Source organism: Parus major, chromosome 28, assembly GCF_001522545.3.
Source record: "Parus major isolate Abel chromosome 28, Parus_major1.1, whole genome shotgun sequence".
Lineage (NCBI taxonomy): Eukaryota > Metazoa > Chordata > Aves > Passeriformes > Paridae > Parus > Parus major.
In genome coordinates, this window is record NC_031797.1 from 2,007,624 (window position 1) to 2,023,583 (window position 15,960).

Sequence of the window (15,960 nt, forward strand, 5' to 3'; positions counted from 1 at the left end):
GGATGAGCCCTGTCTGGATGGGATGAGCCTGTCCAGGTGGGATGAGCCTGTCCAGGTGGGATGAGCCTGTCCAGGTGGGATGAGCCCGGTCTGGATGGGATGAGCCTGTCCAGGTGGGATGAGCCTGTCCAGGTGGGATGAGCCTGGCAGGTGCCGGCAGCGATCCCACAATGGGGAATTCCTGGCAGGACCAGGCAGGTGGGAGCTCCAGGGGTGGCTGGGCTGCAGGGACCTGCAGGGCTTGGGGACCCAGAGGGGCCCGAGGATGAGGAGGGAAAGGAGGGGAGACAGAGGATTCCAGCTCTGCCAGGCCAGTGCTGCCTCCCCCAGGCTGCTCAGGTGAGAGCAGCTCAGGGGAGGCTGAGGCTTAAACCTCGAAGATTGACAGGGAAAAACTGCGGTGAGGGGATGCTCAGGGAAGCTTTGGACCCGGGGAATTGTGGCTTTAACAGCCACGGGCTGCTGGTGAGGGAAACAGATGGGTCCTGTTGCTTCCCTGAGCTTTGCACTGGGTTTTGAGGGATTGCTCCCAAAATCAGGAGGGGTCAGAGCTCCTGGGGCCCCTCCTCGTGCTCTTGGTCTTCAAATCCTGTCTGGCTTTGCAGGAGGGACAGTCCTGACACCTTGTAGCAGTGTTAGGGCTGGTGGCCCTGTCCCAGGGGCTGGTGGCCCTGTCCTGGTGTTAGGGGTGGTGGCCCTGTCCCAGGGGCTGGTGGCCCTGTCCTGGTGTCAGGGGTGGTGGCCCTGTCCCAGGGGCTGGTGGCCCTGTCCTGGTGTTAGGGGTGGTGGCCCTGTCCCAGGGGCTGGTGGCCCTGTCCTGGTGTCAGGGCTGGTGGCCCTGTCCCAGGGGCTGGTGGCCCTGTCCCAGGGGCTGGTGGCCCTGTCCCAGGGGCTGGTGGCCGTGCCTGGAGCAGCCCCTGCCCTGCTGGCCTCACTGACCAGTGGCTGTGTGACCACAGGACTGTCCCCCGGGCTCGCAGGATTTCCGAGAGCTGCAGTGTGCCGAGTTTGACAACGTGCCCTTCCGAGGGAAGTACTACACCTGGAAAACCTACCGGGGAGGTGAGTCTGGGGCAGGGGCTGCTCGGGGCTGCTGCCCCAAGGGCTCTGGGGACATTTGCTCAGGATTTCTGCAGCTCTGGTGCCGCAGGTTGGCCTCTCTGAGCTCCTGATCTGTGCTTCCCCCCCTCTGGTGCCAGTGCACCCCTCCAGGAACCTGCTGTGTCCCCATCCCGGGTCACCTCCCCTGTCCCAGCAGCTCTGGGGTGGTTCTTCCCTCCAGGCTGGATCCTGAACTGCTGAGGGAGCAGAGGAAGGTGCAGAGGAGAAGGGAGAGTCTGGTGGGGAGGAGACAGAGCAGGCAGGGAAAGCTTCCTGAGCAGGAGAAGGGATGGGATCCGGTGGATCCTTCCCCGTCCCGAGGTCAGCCCTGGGTGCTGCAGAGGGGCAGGAGGAGGCTCTGTGGCAGAAATCTCCTCACAGTGAGGAGGAACAGCTCGTCTCCTTGGTGGAGTGGATGAACTGGGCTGGGAAACCTTTCCCAGCTGTGTAAACAAGGCCAGCTCCCAGCAGGGCTCCTGCAGCTGGAGCAGCTGTGCTGGGGCTGCAGGGGATGCATCAATAAAAACGTAATTAAATTGTGAGGCTGGAAAGTCACCCCAAGGCCCCCGTGGGTGCCAAGGTGGAAGACAACCCTGCAGGCTGGAGCTGGCCTGGCTCAGACCTCTCTCCTCCCCAGGCATGGCCCGTGGCCAGCTCAACATCACCCTGGAGGTGTCACCTCACCCTGATACGGGTTTTTGGCTTTCATAAAGAGCCCCTTCCTCTCCCTGTGCCTCATCTTCCTCTGCCATAAAAGAAGTGATGAAAGCTCTCCCCTCAGGGGGCTGGCAGTGCTGACGAGCCCCTTCCTCTCCCTGTGCCTCATCTTCCTCTGCCATAAAAGAAGTGATGAAAGCTCTCCCCTCAGGGGGCTGGCAGTGCTGACAGAGCCGTGTTGTGAGGGGATCTGGGAGCTTCATCTCCCCTTCCCACCTTGGCTGTGGGCAATGGTCACAAGGAGCACTTTTCTTTTGTTTATTCAGGGTCAGAGGGAGTCACTGCTGTCCCCTGGGGAGGGACCATGGAGCAGGGAAGGACAAGGGACTGCTTTGCACAAGTCTGGGCTCTGTCAGGACTGGGGAGATCTGGTTTGTGTGCAGCACCTAAAGGGGGCTGGAAGGAAAAACAGAATTTTAGCAAGGCCTGGAGGGACAGGACACAGGGAATGGCTCCCAGTGCCAGAGGGCAGGGCTGGATGGGATATTGGGAAGGAATTGTTGGCTGGGAGGGTGGGCAGGCCCTGGCACAGGGTGCCCAGAGCAGCTGGGGCTGCCCCTGGATCCCTGGCAGTGCCCAAGGCCAGGCTGGACGGGGCTTGGAGCAGCCTGGGATGGTGGAAGGTGTCCTTGCCATGGCAGGGGTGGGGTTGGATGGGCTTTGAGGTCCCTTCCCACCCAACCCCTCTGTGACTCCACGATTTCAGCAGCACAAGGACCTTCATCCTCACATGCCTGGGGGGGTTTGTGCTCCTCAGTGGCCTTTGGGTGTCAGAGACACACCCTGGAGGAACTGGGGACGTCCCTTGCACCTCCACCTTCCCCATGTCACAGATCCCACCCCAGGGAGCGGCCCCTCCTGCCCTGCCCTGGGCACTGGGGGCTGCTCCTGTCCTGAGCCCTTCCAGCAGTGCCAGAGCCCTGGGGGGTGTCAGTCCCTCCCTCCCCCTGGCACCAGCAGCCCCCCAGGATCCCCCTTTGCTGGCAGCCTCATCCCTGGGCATTCCTCCTCCAGCTGCCAGGGAATCTGCTCCTCGGCACTTTGGGTGCCCATCACCACCCTGGGCCTCCTCTGAGCCTCTTCCCCTGCCCAGCTCATCCCCAGCTCCCCAAAAACGTGGCTGGGCTTGGGGGAGCCTCTCCCCACCTTTCTTTGGGAAATCTGGGCACAGAGCACCCCCACCCTGCAGACAAGGACTCCCCACCAGTCCTGAGGGGACTGGGGAAGAGCTTGTCAGGAAAATGAGCCCACAAACACCCGGGGTTTATGTCCAAAAAGGAGACAGAGGAGTGCTTTTAGTTTATTCTAATAAAGGGAAAAGCCACAGGGCATTCCCCTGGGGACTCTCGATTTTTGGAGGCTGCAGCCTCCTTTTTATCCCAATTTCCCTCTCTCTTTCCCCACTGGCTGAGGTATTTGAGAGGCACAGATTTCCTGGAATGTCTGATACCTAAGATCCCCCTCTAATGTATAACCCAACTCTTAATTTTTAATCTTTATGGAATTAAAAATTAAGAGTTGGTTGTGAGGCTGGAAAGTCACCCCAAGGCCCCTGTGGGTGCCAAGGTGGAAGACAACCCCACAGGCTGGAGCTGCAGGGTTATGGTTATATCCAGTTATGGATATATTATTATATCCATAACTGTTATGGTATATCCAATTTCATTTACCAGCAATTTACCAAATTTACAGTTTGTTTGTAAAAGTAAACATCTTTTTCCATTCATCAGTCCGTGGAATCCATCCCATTGTTTCTGTTATCTCTCAGTGCTGCTTTCATCTACCAGCAGCTCCTTTGGAAAGACAAATCCATCATTCCTCTGGAGCTGGACCCCAGTCCCTGGGCTGTGTGTGGGGTTCATTCCCAGCCATCCCAGAGAGGAGCACTGAGCTCTGCAGACACCTCACTGAACGTGGCTTTGTTTGTTTCTTTGCTTTGTTTTGCTCTCTGCTCTCTTCATTTCGCTCTTGGCCGATGCGGGAGCTCGGGGAGAGCGATGGGAGGAGCAGGAGCTGGTGGAAAACAGGAGATTGCTCCTCAGAAATTATAATAAGGCTTAATTCCTCCATGGGAGAGAGCAGGCAGGAGGAACAAAACATCCTCAGAGGCAGCAGCCAGCTGAAAATGTTCTGTTTTAACAGGCAAAGGAAAAACCTGGGCAGACCCCAAGTGAAGGGAGGGGGTCAGAACCTGCAGGACGGTGCCTGGGACAGGGCCAGGTGCCCAGGAAGGGCTGGAGCTGTGCCAGGGCTTGGGATGGATCTCAGGGCAAGGTTCTTCCCCCCGAGGCTTCTGGCACTGCCCAGGCTCCCCAGGGAATGGGCCCGGCCCCAAGGCTGCCAGAGCTCCAGGAGCGTTTGGACAGCGCTCTCAGGGATGCTCAGGGTGGGCTTGTTGGGGGGTCTGGGCAGGGCCAGGGGCTGCACTGATCATCCCTGGGGGATCCAGCTCTGGATCTTCTGGGATTCCAAAACTGTTTTTAGCAACATTCCCTGGGCCAGCTCAGACGTTCCACTCGTTCTGTGGATGTTCCATGGGTTGCTCCCATCTCCAGGAATTCCAAAGCTCTTTGTGCTGTTCCAGAAGATCTTTCTGTGGTCCAGACTTGCCCTTGCTGTGCTCAGTGCTGCTGTCCTGGGGTCACAGCTGTCACTGGAGCCACCTGAACAAGGACAAGGTGATGCCCAGGGCACCCTTGGCCAGCCAAGGACTCCCCAGTTCCCAGCTGGGCAGCGACTGCAGCCTCCTTTGCTCTGGAAATGGTGACCTGGCTGCCAAGGGCAAACCCTGCCTGGAAATGGTGCCCAGGGAGGATGTGGGGACTGTTGCAGAGCTCAGGTGGCCCAGCCAGCTCGTGCAGCAGTGGCAGTCAGGACATGGGTACCAATGCAGGGTCACCCCTCTCTGCCTCCTCCACTCTCCCTCTCCACGGGACTTTGAAGGGCAGGAGTCCCCATGGGAAGGCTTTTCCCAAGTGTCCAGTGGGGAGAGCCAGCAGGGATTCATCCCTGGTGCCTTATCAGGCTACCCAAAAACAGAGGCCGGGCAAAGTGAAGAGAATAAAAAGCAATTTTATTTATTGAAGGGCCTTCAGGTGCATTTAGGGCAGAGGAAACCCCCCAGGGGCTGCACCCAAAAATGGATGTCAGGGGTTTTCACACTTTTAAAGTTTGGGCCATTTGCATATTGGGGGTTAATCTTCCAATTCCAGCTTCAGGTAATGAAGTCATTTACCCCAAGTTTTCTCCCCCCAGCTCATTTTTGTTTGCACTTCTGGAGCCTGAGGCAGTGAGGTGTCCCTGATTCCCAGGCCTGGAGAGGAATTGTGTCTGACCAAAATGGGAAGACAGTAGCTGACACTCTGTGTGGAGTTTAGAGCTATACACAGGATTACAAATGTGTGAAAAACATAAAAGCTAAAATCCAAAGGCATCATCCCCCATGGAGCAGTGTGACCACAGGACCCGGGTCCCAGCCCCCTGCCTGGACCCCAAGGGCAGCCCCTGCTCTCAGGGGTGGCTGCTGAGCTCCCCCTGCTCAGCAGCTGCTTCCCAGAGCTTCTCCAGGGGCTTGTCCAGGCATCCTGCTCCAGAAAATGCCTCCAAGCTGCTGAATTCCCCTCTCGTGCCTCCTCCTGTTCCTCCCTCTCCCAGCTTTGCTCTCTCTTCCCACAGCTGCTCTCGGGTGCTCCCAGGCACAGCTGGGCCCCCCTCCCCTCCCTCTGCCCCTTTGATGTTCTGGATTGAGTTTCAGGTTTTGCACATTCCCACTCCTCCCATCCAAGGTGCTGGCACAGGGATCAGGACCGTGGGTGCTGCCTCCAGGAGGGAACTGCCACAGCTCAGGGTCTCCTGGGATGCTCAGTAAAGGCAGCAAACGCCACAGGCCAGACCAGGATTGGATAAAATCCAGTGGCAGGAGCCAGGGAATGCTCTGCTGGACCCCAGGCACTTTATCCAGATATCCAGGTGCTATTCCTGCGGTGCTGCTTTGGCAAAGGTTGTTGGAGAATATAGGAAATACAGAAATTTAAATTTAAAGATCCTTCTCCTCCATCCTCGTGCTGCTGTCTCCTTTGCTGGGAGGGGTTTGGTACCCCCAGCCTCGGACAGAAAGGAGCGATTTCTCTTGGTTGTTCTGCTCTGGCAGCTGAAAAAAACATGGGAAGGTAACTCAGGAGCTGCTGCCTCAGTTTCCCTGCTGGTAAAGTGGGCAGAAGGGTTTTACAACTCGTGAAGTGCCAGGAGTGACCCAGATGAGATGAAATTCCTTTGTTTGTCACATCCAGCCCACGTCCCCAGGCTGGCAGTGTCCCCCCAGGGGTCCCTCCTCCAGGGACACCCTCCTGGTTTTCCACATCTTTTCCCTGCTTGGTGGCCCCGTTTGAAGCTGTGCTCTTCCCCAGGGGGTGTCAAGGCCTGTTCCCTCAACTGCCTGGCCGAGGGCTTCAACTTCTACACGGAGCGGGCGGCGGCCGTGGTGGACGGGACCCCGTGCAGGCAGGACTCGAACGACATCTGTGTCAACGGGGAGTGCAAGGTGGGACAGGGACAGGGACAGGGACAGGGGGGACAGGGACAGACCCTGGGCAGGGGAGTGAGGCCCTCAAACTCCTCACACAGACATGGGAGGGGTGGAGGGTTAAGAGAGCTGGGGGTGTTCACTTCTAGAAGGCTCCAGGGAGAGCTCCGAGCCCCTTGCAGGGCCTAAAGGGGCTCCAGGAGAGCTGGAGAGGGACTGGGGACAAGGCCTGGAGGGACAGGACACAGGGAATGGCTCCCAGTGCCAGAGGGCAGGGCTGGATGGGATATTGGGAAGGAATTGTTGGCTGGGAGGGTGGGCAGGCCCTGGCACAGGGTGCCCAGAGCAGCTGGGGCTGCCCCTGGATCCCTGGCAGTGCCCAAGGCCAGGCTGGACGGGGCTTGGAGCAGCCTGGGATGGTGGGAGGTGTCCCTGCCATGGCAGGGGTGGGATGGGATGGGCTTTAAGGTCCCTCCCAACCCAGACCATGCTGTAATTCCATGATTTCACTGCCTGGACACCCTGAAGCAGGAACATTCCCACCCCGGGTTTGTGCCCATCCTCTCTGCAGGCATTCCCCGTCTCATGGGTGGAACTCTGCCCTCCCAGCCTGTGCAGCTCCAGGCCCTTTGATGCTTCCCTTGGGATCTGGGGGGAGCTGGCAAAGTTAATTATAAGAAATCGCTGTGGGAGTGACCAACATCCCCCAGCAGACAGACAGACAGACAGACAGACCATGTGTCTGTCTCCCTTCCTGTATCTCTGGGATCTGTGTCCCCACGGGGCTGAACACGTTGTGGAACAGAGGGAATTGTCCCCGAGGGAGCCACAGCTGCCCGTGGCCCTTGTGCCACCCCATGGGACAGAGGGACAGAGGGACAAGGACACGGGGGCAGCAGGGACGGGGTTTGTGCTCCACAGGCATCCCAAGCTCGGATTCCCAGGAGAGGGGCGGCACTGCTGGGGTGCCCAGGGCAGTGAGGGGACCCCGGGGTGCTGCAGGGGAGGGAGGGGCCCCTCCAGGCTCATTCCTGCTGCTCCTCCCGCAGCATGTGGGCTGTGACCGGGTGCTGGGCTCCGACTCCAAGGAGGACAAGTGCCGGGTGTGCGGGGGAGACGGCAGCTCCTGCGAGACCATCGAGGGCATCTTCAACCACTCCCTGCCCGAGGGAGGTACGGAACAACCGGCCTGGCCACCCTCAAATCCCTCCTCGACCTCACCCGGCCCTGGGGACAGACAGGGACACATCCCAGAGCGACATCCCAAGGGGTAGGAGCAGGCTAGAGGGGAACAAATCCCTCCTGACCACCAGCCCAGCCGTGCCCCAGCCCCAAATCTCTGACACAGAGCTCCAGGCTCCTTCCCTGCTCCCCAGCCCACGCTGCCCCTGAGCCAGGGCTGATCCCAGCCAGTCCCACAGTGCAAAGCCACTCTGCTGCCCAAAATGCTATTTCCATCATTTCCCATGCACAAGGGGTTGGCTCTGGGACTGGAGGATGGAAGTCCCACTCACCTGGCTGTCCCACAGGGTACGAGGAGGTGATCCAGATCCCCAAGGGTTCCGTCCACATCGACATCCGGGAGCTGAACCTCTCCATCAACTACCTGGGTGAGACAGGGATGCTGAAACCCCGGCCAGGCCCTGCTTCTCCCTGGGATTACCAGGGTCTGGGAAAGGCCTGGCAAGGAGAACTCCCCACTGCAGCTGGGAACGGGCTGGGGGGTCCCAGGCTGGGATTTGTGGGCAGCGTGGGCCGTGTCCCCTTGTCCCCACTGTTCCTGTGTGCCTCTGCCCTGTGTTGGCATCACAACCCTGCACAAACCCCACATCCCACAGTTCCTGGCACTGCCTGTGGCTCCCTGCCATTCCCCCTCTGCCACCCTGGGGATTAAAAACGCTCACATTTTCCTCGGGCTTGGTTTTCCAGCCTCAGTCCCGCTTTCACAGCAGGGATTTTCTTTCCCCTTTCTCCTCCCTGTCCTCCGAGCGATGCCGGGCAGGGTTCAGGAGCCAGCAGGACTCTCCTGGCAGCATCCCTCCGGTCCAGCTCCCATTGCTGCGATCCGGGGTGCTGCCATCCCTCCCTGCCCGCTGCGTGGGGGCTCCTCGTGTCTGGGATCCCGCTCTGCCCCTTTGGGATCTCCCCTGGCATCCCAGATGGAGGGAGCATCCTCCATCCTCCGGCGTGTCCCGGTACCGAGCGGGGACCAGCGGGAATGCGGCAGGGAAGGAGAGCGGCCCGATCCCCCTCTAGCGACCCTGCCGGGCAACCACAGCCCGGCTCCGGGCCCCGGCAGCTCCGGCAGCCCCGGGCCAGCCCGCACAGCCGCCTTCGAGCCCCGGGCCAGCCCGCACAGCCGCCTTTGAGCCCCGGGCCAGCCCGCACAGCCGCCTTCGAGCCCCGGGCCAGCCCGCACAGCCGCCTTTGAGCCCCGGGCCAGCCCGCACAGCCGCCTTTGAGCCCCGGGCCAGCCCAGCTCAGCTCCCCGCAGCCCCAGGAGGTGCTGGGCAGGCTGAGGAGCTCCGTGGGCACCCTGGTCCCACCCTGCTGGTGGCTCCGTGTGACCCTGAGCCCTCCTGTGGGACAGGGACATTTCTGAGCCCGGCAGGTGAGGAGAACCTGGCTGAAGTGGGCCCAGGTGCTGGAGGTTTTGTGCTGAGCCCCCTCCCCTGTCCTGGCAGCGCTGCGAGGGGAGAGTGGTGAATATTTCATCAACGGGAAGCTCTCCATCGATCCCCCCCGGCGCTTCGACATCGCCGGCACCACCTTCCACTACAGGAGGTCCCCTGAGGAGCCCGAGTCCCTGGAGGCTTTGGGACCCACCAATGTCACCCTCTTTGTCATGGTTGGTAACTTCATCCTGGTCCTTGTCGTGGCTAGGTGGGGACTGGAGCTGATCAGCCCCTGGTGTGGCTGGCAGGAGTAAAGGGACACCGAGGCCAGAGGTAAATTGGGGTAAATTCACACAATCAAGCACAGAATTAATTAGGTTGGAAAAGCCCTTAGAGACCATCCAGGCCAGCCTGTGAGCTGACACCGCCTTGTCAGCCAGACCATGGCACCGAGGGCTCCAGCCTTTGAAAGAGTCACCCCAGAGGGGACAGGAGCCCACAGCCAGGCCTTAGGAGGCCAGTGCTTCATCCCCTGGGCACTCTCAGATCCCCCTCCCTAATTCCCAGGTCTCCCACCCTAACCTGTCACATTTTGGGATGATTCCACCCTTAAGTGCCTGGGAGCTCCATCTCTGATCGAGCAGCGCTGTCACCACACGTGGCTGCCCTGGGAGGGGCTGGGAGGGGGGCAGGGGAGGTTCCAGCTGCCCTGGCTGTTGGAGAGGCTGTGGGATGCCAGCCAGGTGGGCACTGATGTCCCAGGGGTGCCTTTCCCGCAGGTGCTGGTGCGGACGGAGCTGCAGGGGATCCGCTACAAGTTCAACGCTCCCGTGGGCAGGGATGGCTCCAGCCTGTTCTCCTGGCACTACACCCCATGGACCAAGTGCTCCGTGCTGTGTGCAGGGGGTGAGCTCTGCTGCTGGGCTGGTCTGGGGGGACACGTGGGTGTCTCTGTTGGGAACAGCTAAGAACGACACAGACTCTTGTGAGTTGAACAGGAGAGTGTAAGGTTTATTACCTCAGATCTTCTTTTATAGACCGATACACGAAAGTACAGAAAGGTAAAACTCTTATTGGTCAGTGAACTAACACATCACCATCATGGGTCAGTGGGGTACACCACCCCTCAACCTTCTCTTGCAAGAAAACGGGAATGTGACAAACAGCACCTGCAAGGCTGTCTTCTTCTATCTCTGAGGATTGTTTTAATTCCTCCTTATGATTGCCCAGGCCGCTTTCTCAGGTGAGACTGAGAAAGTTACGTGGCCTGCTTTTCCACAGGCACTGTGCTCCCTGCTCCACAGTTACCATCCATAGATGGGACCCCCCTGTGCTGTGTCTGGGGCTCTGGTTGGTTCTGAGGAGCTCTGGGGTCTCTACACGGCCCCACCCCGTGCTCAGCCATGTGAGATTTGTGTCAGGCAGTGCCACAGCAAAGAACCCGGGTGCCATCTTCAGCTGGGCCACAGCAATGGGTGGAAGGTCCTTAAAGATCAATATTTTCTACCCCTGCCATGGCAGGGACATTTTCCACTGTCCCAGAGTGCTCCAAGGTCCAGCCTGGCCTCGGACACTGCCAGGGATGGAGCAAGGACAGTCACATCAGTCTGTGAACTGAAACACACCTGGAGCTGCCCTGAGTCCTTGGGCTGGTTCCCGTGGGGTGGCACACAGGTTTGGGCTGTCTCAGGACTTTGGAGAGCCTGGCTGGGAGGGGCTGAGCTGGTATTCAGAGGAGGATGTCCCAGTAATGTTCCTTGTTTAAAGCTCAGGGCCCTGCCCTGCTCTGGTGTGCCAGACATTGATTAAGTGTTGTCTTCCCTGTTCCTGTTATTCCCCAAGTGCTGCCCGGAAAGGCCAGGGTCAGAACAGGTTCACTTGAGGATGAGATCCCTGGAATGCTGTGATCCTCCTTCCTCTGGCGTGTCCTAGAGTGAGCTCTAGAATCCCAGAGTCATCGAGGCTGGAAAATCCTCCAGGGCCACTGAGTCCAACCTGTGCCCGATCCTCACCTTGTCACCCAGAGTGCCACACCCAGACATTGACACCATCATTCCACACCATCCACGTTCTCTGGAGATGTCAGAGAAACCCTTGGTTCCGAATGGAGGAATGGGCTCAGGTTCCATGTGCAGGGACAAGTGGCTGCTGTGTCACATCACCCTGTGGGAGCAGAGCTGTGGGGATGGCACCCTCAGCCTGGCTCTGCTCCAGCCTCAGCCTCCTCCTCCCTTTCCCCCTTCCCTCTTTTCCCCGGGCAGGCAGCCAGATCCAGTCTGTGGTGTGCAGGAAACTCTCCGATGGCTCAACCGTCCCCAACCACTTCTGCAGCGCTGACACCAAAGTGCCCGAGCGGCAGAGGAGCTGCAACACCGAGCCCTGTCCCCCGGCGTGAGTACCTGCAGCACAGCCAGGGGGGAACCAGGCTGGAAAAGAGTGAAATTCCCCCTGGCTGCCATTGCTGAGTCCCAGCACTGGTGACACTGCCTGGCTGGAGCAGCTCTGCTGGGGAATGGGGTGGGGGTTTCTCCTCTGTGTCCCAGATATCCAGTGAGTCCATCAGGAATTGTCCAGCCCTGGCTCCTCTCCTGGAGGGGAAGTGTGGATGGGCAGGAGCTCTGTGGTTCAGCCAGAGCTGCCTGGGAGGCTGTGGCTGGAGTAGGACCAGGGTTGTGTGCAGGAGTGTGGGGACAGGCCCAGCCCAGCGTGCCCCTCCAAGCTCTGCTCTTGACCCATCTCCAGCTGGGCCATTGGGAACTGGTCCGAGTGCAGCCGGAGCTGCAACGAGGGCGTCCGGACCCGCAGCGTCTTCTGCAAGAGGAAGATCTCTGCCAGCGAGGAGAAAACCCTGGATGATGCCTCCTGCACCCAGCCACGGCCAAAGATGCTGGAGCCCTGCAACAACCAAACGTGTCCTCCAGAGTGGGTGGCCCTGGACTGGTCGGAGGTGAGTGCCAGAGGAGGGACACGGAGCTGGGGAAGGCTCTGAGGAGCAGCTGAGGGCACTTGGCTCGTTCAGCTGGAGCAGAGGAGACTGAGGGGAGGCTCCTCGGGGGCTGCAGCTCCTCCCGAGGGGAGGCGGAGGGGCAGGGGCTGAGCTCTGCTCTGGGACAGGGACAGGAGCCCAGGAAGGGCTGGAGCTGTGCCAGGGCTTGGGATGGATCTCAGGGCAAGGTTCTTCCCCCCGAGGCTGCTGGCACTGCCCAGGCTCCCCAGGGAATGGGCCCGGCCCCAAGGCTGCCAGAGCTCCAGGAGCGTTTGGACAGCGCTCTCAGGGATGCTTAGGGTGGGCTTGTTGGGGGGTCTGGGCAGGGCCAGGGGCTGCACTGATCATCCCTGAGGGATCCAGCTCAGGATATTCTGGGATTCTGTGATTGACATCGTCCCTCACCTCTCCGAGGGCGCTGCTCCAGAGGTGCCAATCACCGTGATGGCCATGGAGAGCCGTGTGGGAATGTTGTAGCTCAGGAGACAGGAAGGGTGGGAGTGGCACGGGGGGAGCCAGAGCTGTCCCTGTCCCCTCCTTGCCACCCTGACCATGTCCCTGTCCCTGCAGTGCACCCCGAGCTGCGGGCCCGGCTTCCGCCACCGCATCGTCCTGTGCAAGAGCGGCGACCACAGCGTGACCCTGCCCACCTCCCAGTGCCACGAGGCCACCAAGCCCCCCACCAGCATGAGGTGCAACCTGCGGCGCTGCCCCCCGCCCCGCTGGGTCACCGGCGAGTGGGGAGAGGTAGGGACAGCCCTCCCCACGGGGGTCTTGCAGGAGAAGCCCCCCCAGCCCTTCAAACCCAGGGGGAGGATCTTACCGGCCAGCAGAGCCCTGTGTGGCCACCACAACTATCCAGGGGACAGCAGGACCCCGTGGGGGTGTCCTGTGCCCCCTTCTTGGCTCGTTTGGGATGGTGAGCCAAGGGCAGGGGTGATCCTGGGGGTGTCCCAGGCCTAGCAGGACCCCACAGAAGGCACTGAAGGGTCCCCATGGGGTCAGCAGGCTGCAGGGGTGGGCTGGCCCCATGCCAAGTGGGGCCACTGCTGATCCCCCCAGAGCCCCATGGGGTGACCCTGCCAGTCCCCCCTGCCTTCCACCAGCCCTGGAGCTGCAGGGTGCCATCGGGTGCAGGAGGCCTGGCAAAGGCCGGTGATTTAGAGCTGGATGAGGGATCCTCCCTGAGCCCTGGAGAATCAAACCAAGCTTTTTTGGGATGCAGGGCCACAGCACTCGGTCATTCCAGGGAGTCTCAGCTGGGGAGGGAAGGGACAACCCCCTCCAGCACCCTTTGCACCCCTAACCCCCATCTGTGCCCGCTCCTGTCCCGTTCCTGAGGCCGTGGTGGCCACTGCAGCTCTCTCTGTGCTGTCCCCACAGTGCTCTGCCCAGTGTGGCCTCGGCCAGCAGAGAAGATCCGTCCAGTGCCTGGCTCACACCGGGCAGCCGTCCATGGACTGTGTGGAGGCCCTGCAGCCCCCCGGGATGCAGCAGTGCGAGACCAAGTGCGAGTCAGGGCCCACGGACAACCCTGAAGGTGAGGGGGTCTCTGGGGAGGGGACACGTGTCCCCCTGGGGACACTGCAGCCAGCACAGCACCAGATGGGTGGGGAGATCCCATCCCAGGCCACGTTGGACACTGGGGCTGGGAGCAGACTGGGACAGTGGGAGGTGTCCCTGCAGTGGCAGGGGTGGCACTGGATGGGCTTTAAGGTTCTTCCAACCCAAATCACTCCGTTTAAAATGTGGCCATTCCATGGCTCTGGTCCCAGACCCACCTGGTGCTCCTTGACCCCGAGAAATGAAGGAACCACACCTTGAGAAATGCAGGAACTGCACCTTGGCAAAGAGAGGTTTTCATTAGTGAGGTCCTCAGCAGCTTCTTCACCACAGCTGCATCTTTCAGCTTCCTGGCAAAACCCCCCAGGATCTCCTCAGCCCGGCTGTGACCCCGCTCTCCCCTGTGTCCCCTGCAGAGTGCAAGGATGTGAACAAGGTGGCCTACTGCCCGCTCGTCCTCAAGTTCAAGTTCTGCAGCCGGACCTACTTCCGACAGATGTGCTGTAAAACCTGCCAGGGGCACTAGGACACAGCGGGACACAGCGGGACCCCCGTGGCAAAACTGGAAGGCCAAAGCTACGCCCGAGGGCTGCCGAGCCGTGCCCTCCCTGCCCGCCCCGGGAATCTCCCCTGGCTCCCACAGACTCCGGCCACGCTTCCAGCGGGAGCCAACGTCACCCAAAGCCGTCCCCCACAGACCCCCTTGGCCCCCGAGCCTCACAATGGCAGGTTCCCAGTTAAACCACTGCAGCCCCGGTCGGATGAGCGCTGGGAGAGGGGGGAGCTGGGCAGAGCAGGGACTTTACTTGAAATTCTGATGTTGTTATTTATTAGTAGCAGAGCCAGGTCCCGGGCGCCACTGAGGGAAGCGGCACCGCTCGCCCCGCTCCTGCCTCATCCTGCTCTGTGTCCCCGGGGCATCAGCACGGGGTTTGGGCACTCCTGGGGCTGCTGCCCTTCCCTCGGGACCCCAGGGGAGACAGGGAGGAGGGTGCAGGTGCCTCCAGCGTGGCTCGTGGGCGATGGATGAAGAGGAGCCGCCGTGGGGAGTGGGGCTGGAGCAGGGATTTTGTCTCCTTGGTCACCTCGGCACTGGCAGCTGGGCACAGGGAACAGGACACCCCATGAGCAGAGGGTGACTCCAGCTTAACTGGGAGGGGGGTTCTTCAAACCTACTTGGATTAGGGCGTTCCCCTATTTGTCCTCACCGCCCTTGTCACTTCTAGGAGCAGTTTTTAGCTGAGGTGGGGGCAGAGGCGTGCTCGGGGTTGCAGTCCCTCCATGGGCATTGGGGCTGTGCCAGGCTCAGGGAGCAAAGCAGAGGAGGATTCAGGACAAGAAGGGTCCTGTCACAGCATCCCCAGGGCCTGGCACAGCCCAGAGATCACCTCAGCCTCTGCAGCGGCCTCACTTCCAAAGGTGCTTGATTTCCAAAGGTGCTTTGCCCCCTAAAGGTGCTTTTGCCTCCAAAGGCAGCCTGGCCACGTGGGGCTGTGGCCTCGAGGTGCCAGCCCCAGTGCCACCCACGGGAGGCCTCCAGTGATGGGAAAAGAGCAGGCTTGAAATTCCTCCAGGTCACCTCGTGGCCAAACCTGTGCCAGTTTCTCCAGGGGCAGCCTGTGGAGGAGACCTGACTTCAACTCTCCAAAGCATGTGCTTTTTGTTAGCATTGTAATTCTTATTATGATTATTTTCAGGCCTTTCCACATCACAGCGATGGGAAACCTTTGTCCAAAGCTGTGTTTTGTTCCCTTGGGGCCATCCCTACGGTGCAGGGAGGGGACAGCCCCCTTCCCCCGCCTGTTCCTCTCCCAGCTGCGTTTTTGTGTCCACCTGCTCCTCCGCCGATCGCAGCTTCTCTGGTGCTCAGCAAACCTCATTTCTCTTCCTTCCTGGTGCCATGCTCCGTTCTGACGTTTTTGGGTGAGGGGAGGGGGTGTTTTCACCATTTTTATATCGATATATATCTACTGACCAATGTTTAACATACTAACTCTGAGGAGGAGCGACGTAACGGCATGAATTATAATAAAGGAGTAGCTACGATCCCGGGCACAGCTTCTGCTCCCACTTGTGTTCCAGGCTGGGTTTGGGCACCCACAGCACCAAAATCCACCCCAAAGGAGGGATGTGGAGGCAGGGGAGGGTTTTCCCTGGGGATCAGAGCGGGTTGAACAGGTGGGGATTCACCCAGAGCTGCTTTAGGACACGGAGGAACAATTTCCCTGCACGGCAAAGAGAATCCCCCATGCTGGTGATGCTGGGCTGGGCCAGCAGGGGAGGGGAGGATTCTGCCCCACTCAGGTGAGACCCCACCTGCAGAGCTGCCCCAGCCCTGGGGAACAACAGCAGGAGGACCTGGAGCTGCTGGAGCCAGTCCAGAGGAGGCCACGGAGCTGCTCCAAGGGCTGGAGCCCCTCTGCTCTGGAGCCAGGCTGGGAGAGCTGGGGGTGCTC

At 60.3% G+C, this 15,960-nt stretch overlaps 1 protein-coding gene across 2 annotated transcripts in view; it reads left to right on the forward strand.

Moving 5' to 3' along the window:
* The window catches only part of ADAMTS10 (ADAM metallopeptidase with thrombospondin type 1 motif 10), a 64,060-nt gene extending 48,503 nt beyond the window's left edge, over window positions 1-15,557 (forward strand). For both annotated transcript variants that reach the window (XM_015651881.3, XM_015651882.3), the window contains exons 15-25: window positions 960-1,062; window positions 6,225-6,358; window positions 7,390-7,513; window positions 7,870-7,950; window positions 9,025-9,188; window positions 9,735-9,861; window positions 11,217-11,346; window positions 11,698-11,902; window positions 12,512-12,688; window positions 13,325-13,481; window positions 13,921-15,557. In XM_015651881.3, the coding sequence (XP_015507367.1) occupies window positions 960-1,062; window positions 6,225-6,358; window positions 7,390-7,513; window positions 7,870-7,950; window positions 9,025-9,188; window positions 9,735-9,861; window positions 11,217-11,346; window positions 11,698-11,902; window positions 12,512-12,688; window positions 13,325-13,481; window positions 13,921-14,030 (1,512 nt within the window). In that variant the 3' untranslated portion in view covers window positions 14,031-15,557. The remainder of the gene's footprint in view (window positions 1-959; window positions 1,063-6,224; window positions 6,359-7,389; window positions 7,514-7,869; window positions 7,951-9,024; window positions 9,189-9,734; window positions 9,862-11,216; window positions 11,347-11,697; window positions 11,903-12,511; window positions 12,689-13,324; window positions 13,482-13,920) is intronic.
* The last annotated feature ends 403 nt before the right edge of the window (window positions 15,558-15,960 follow it).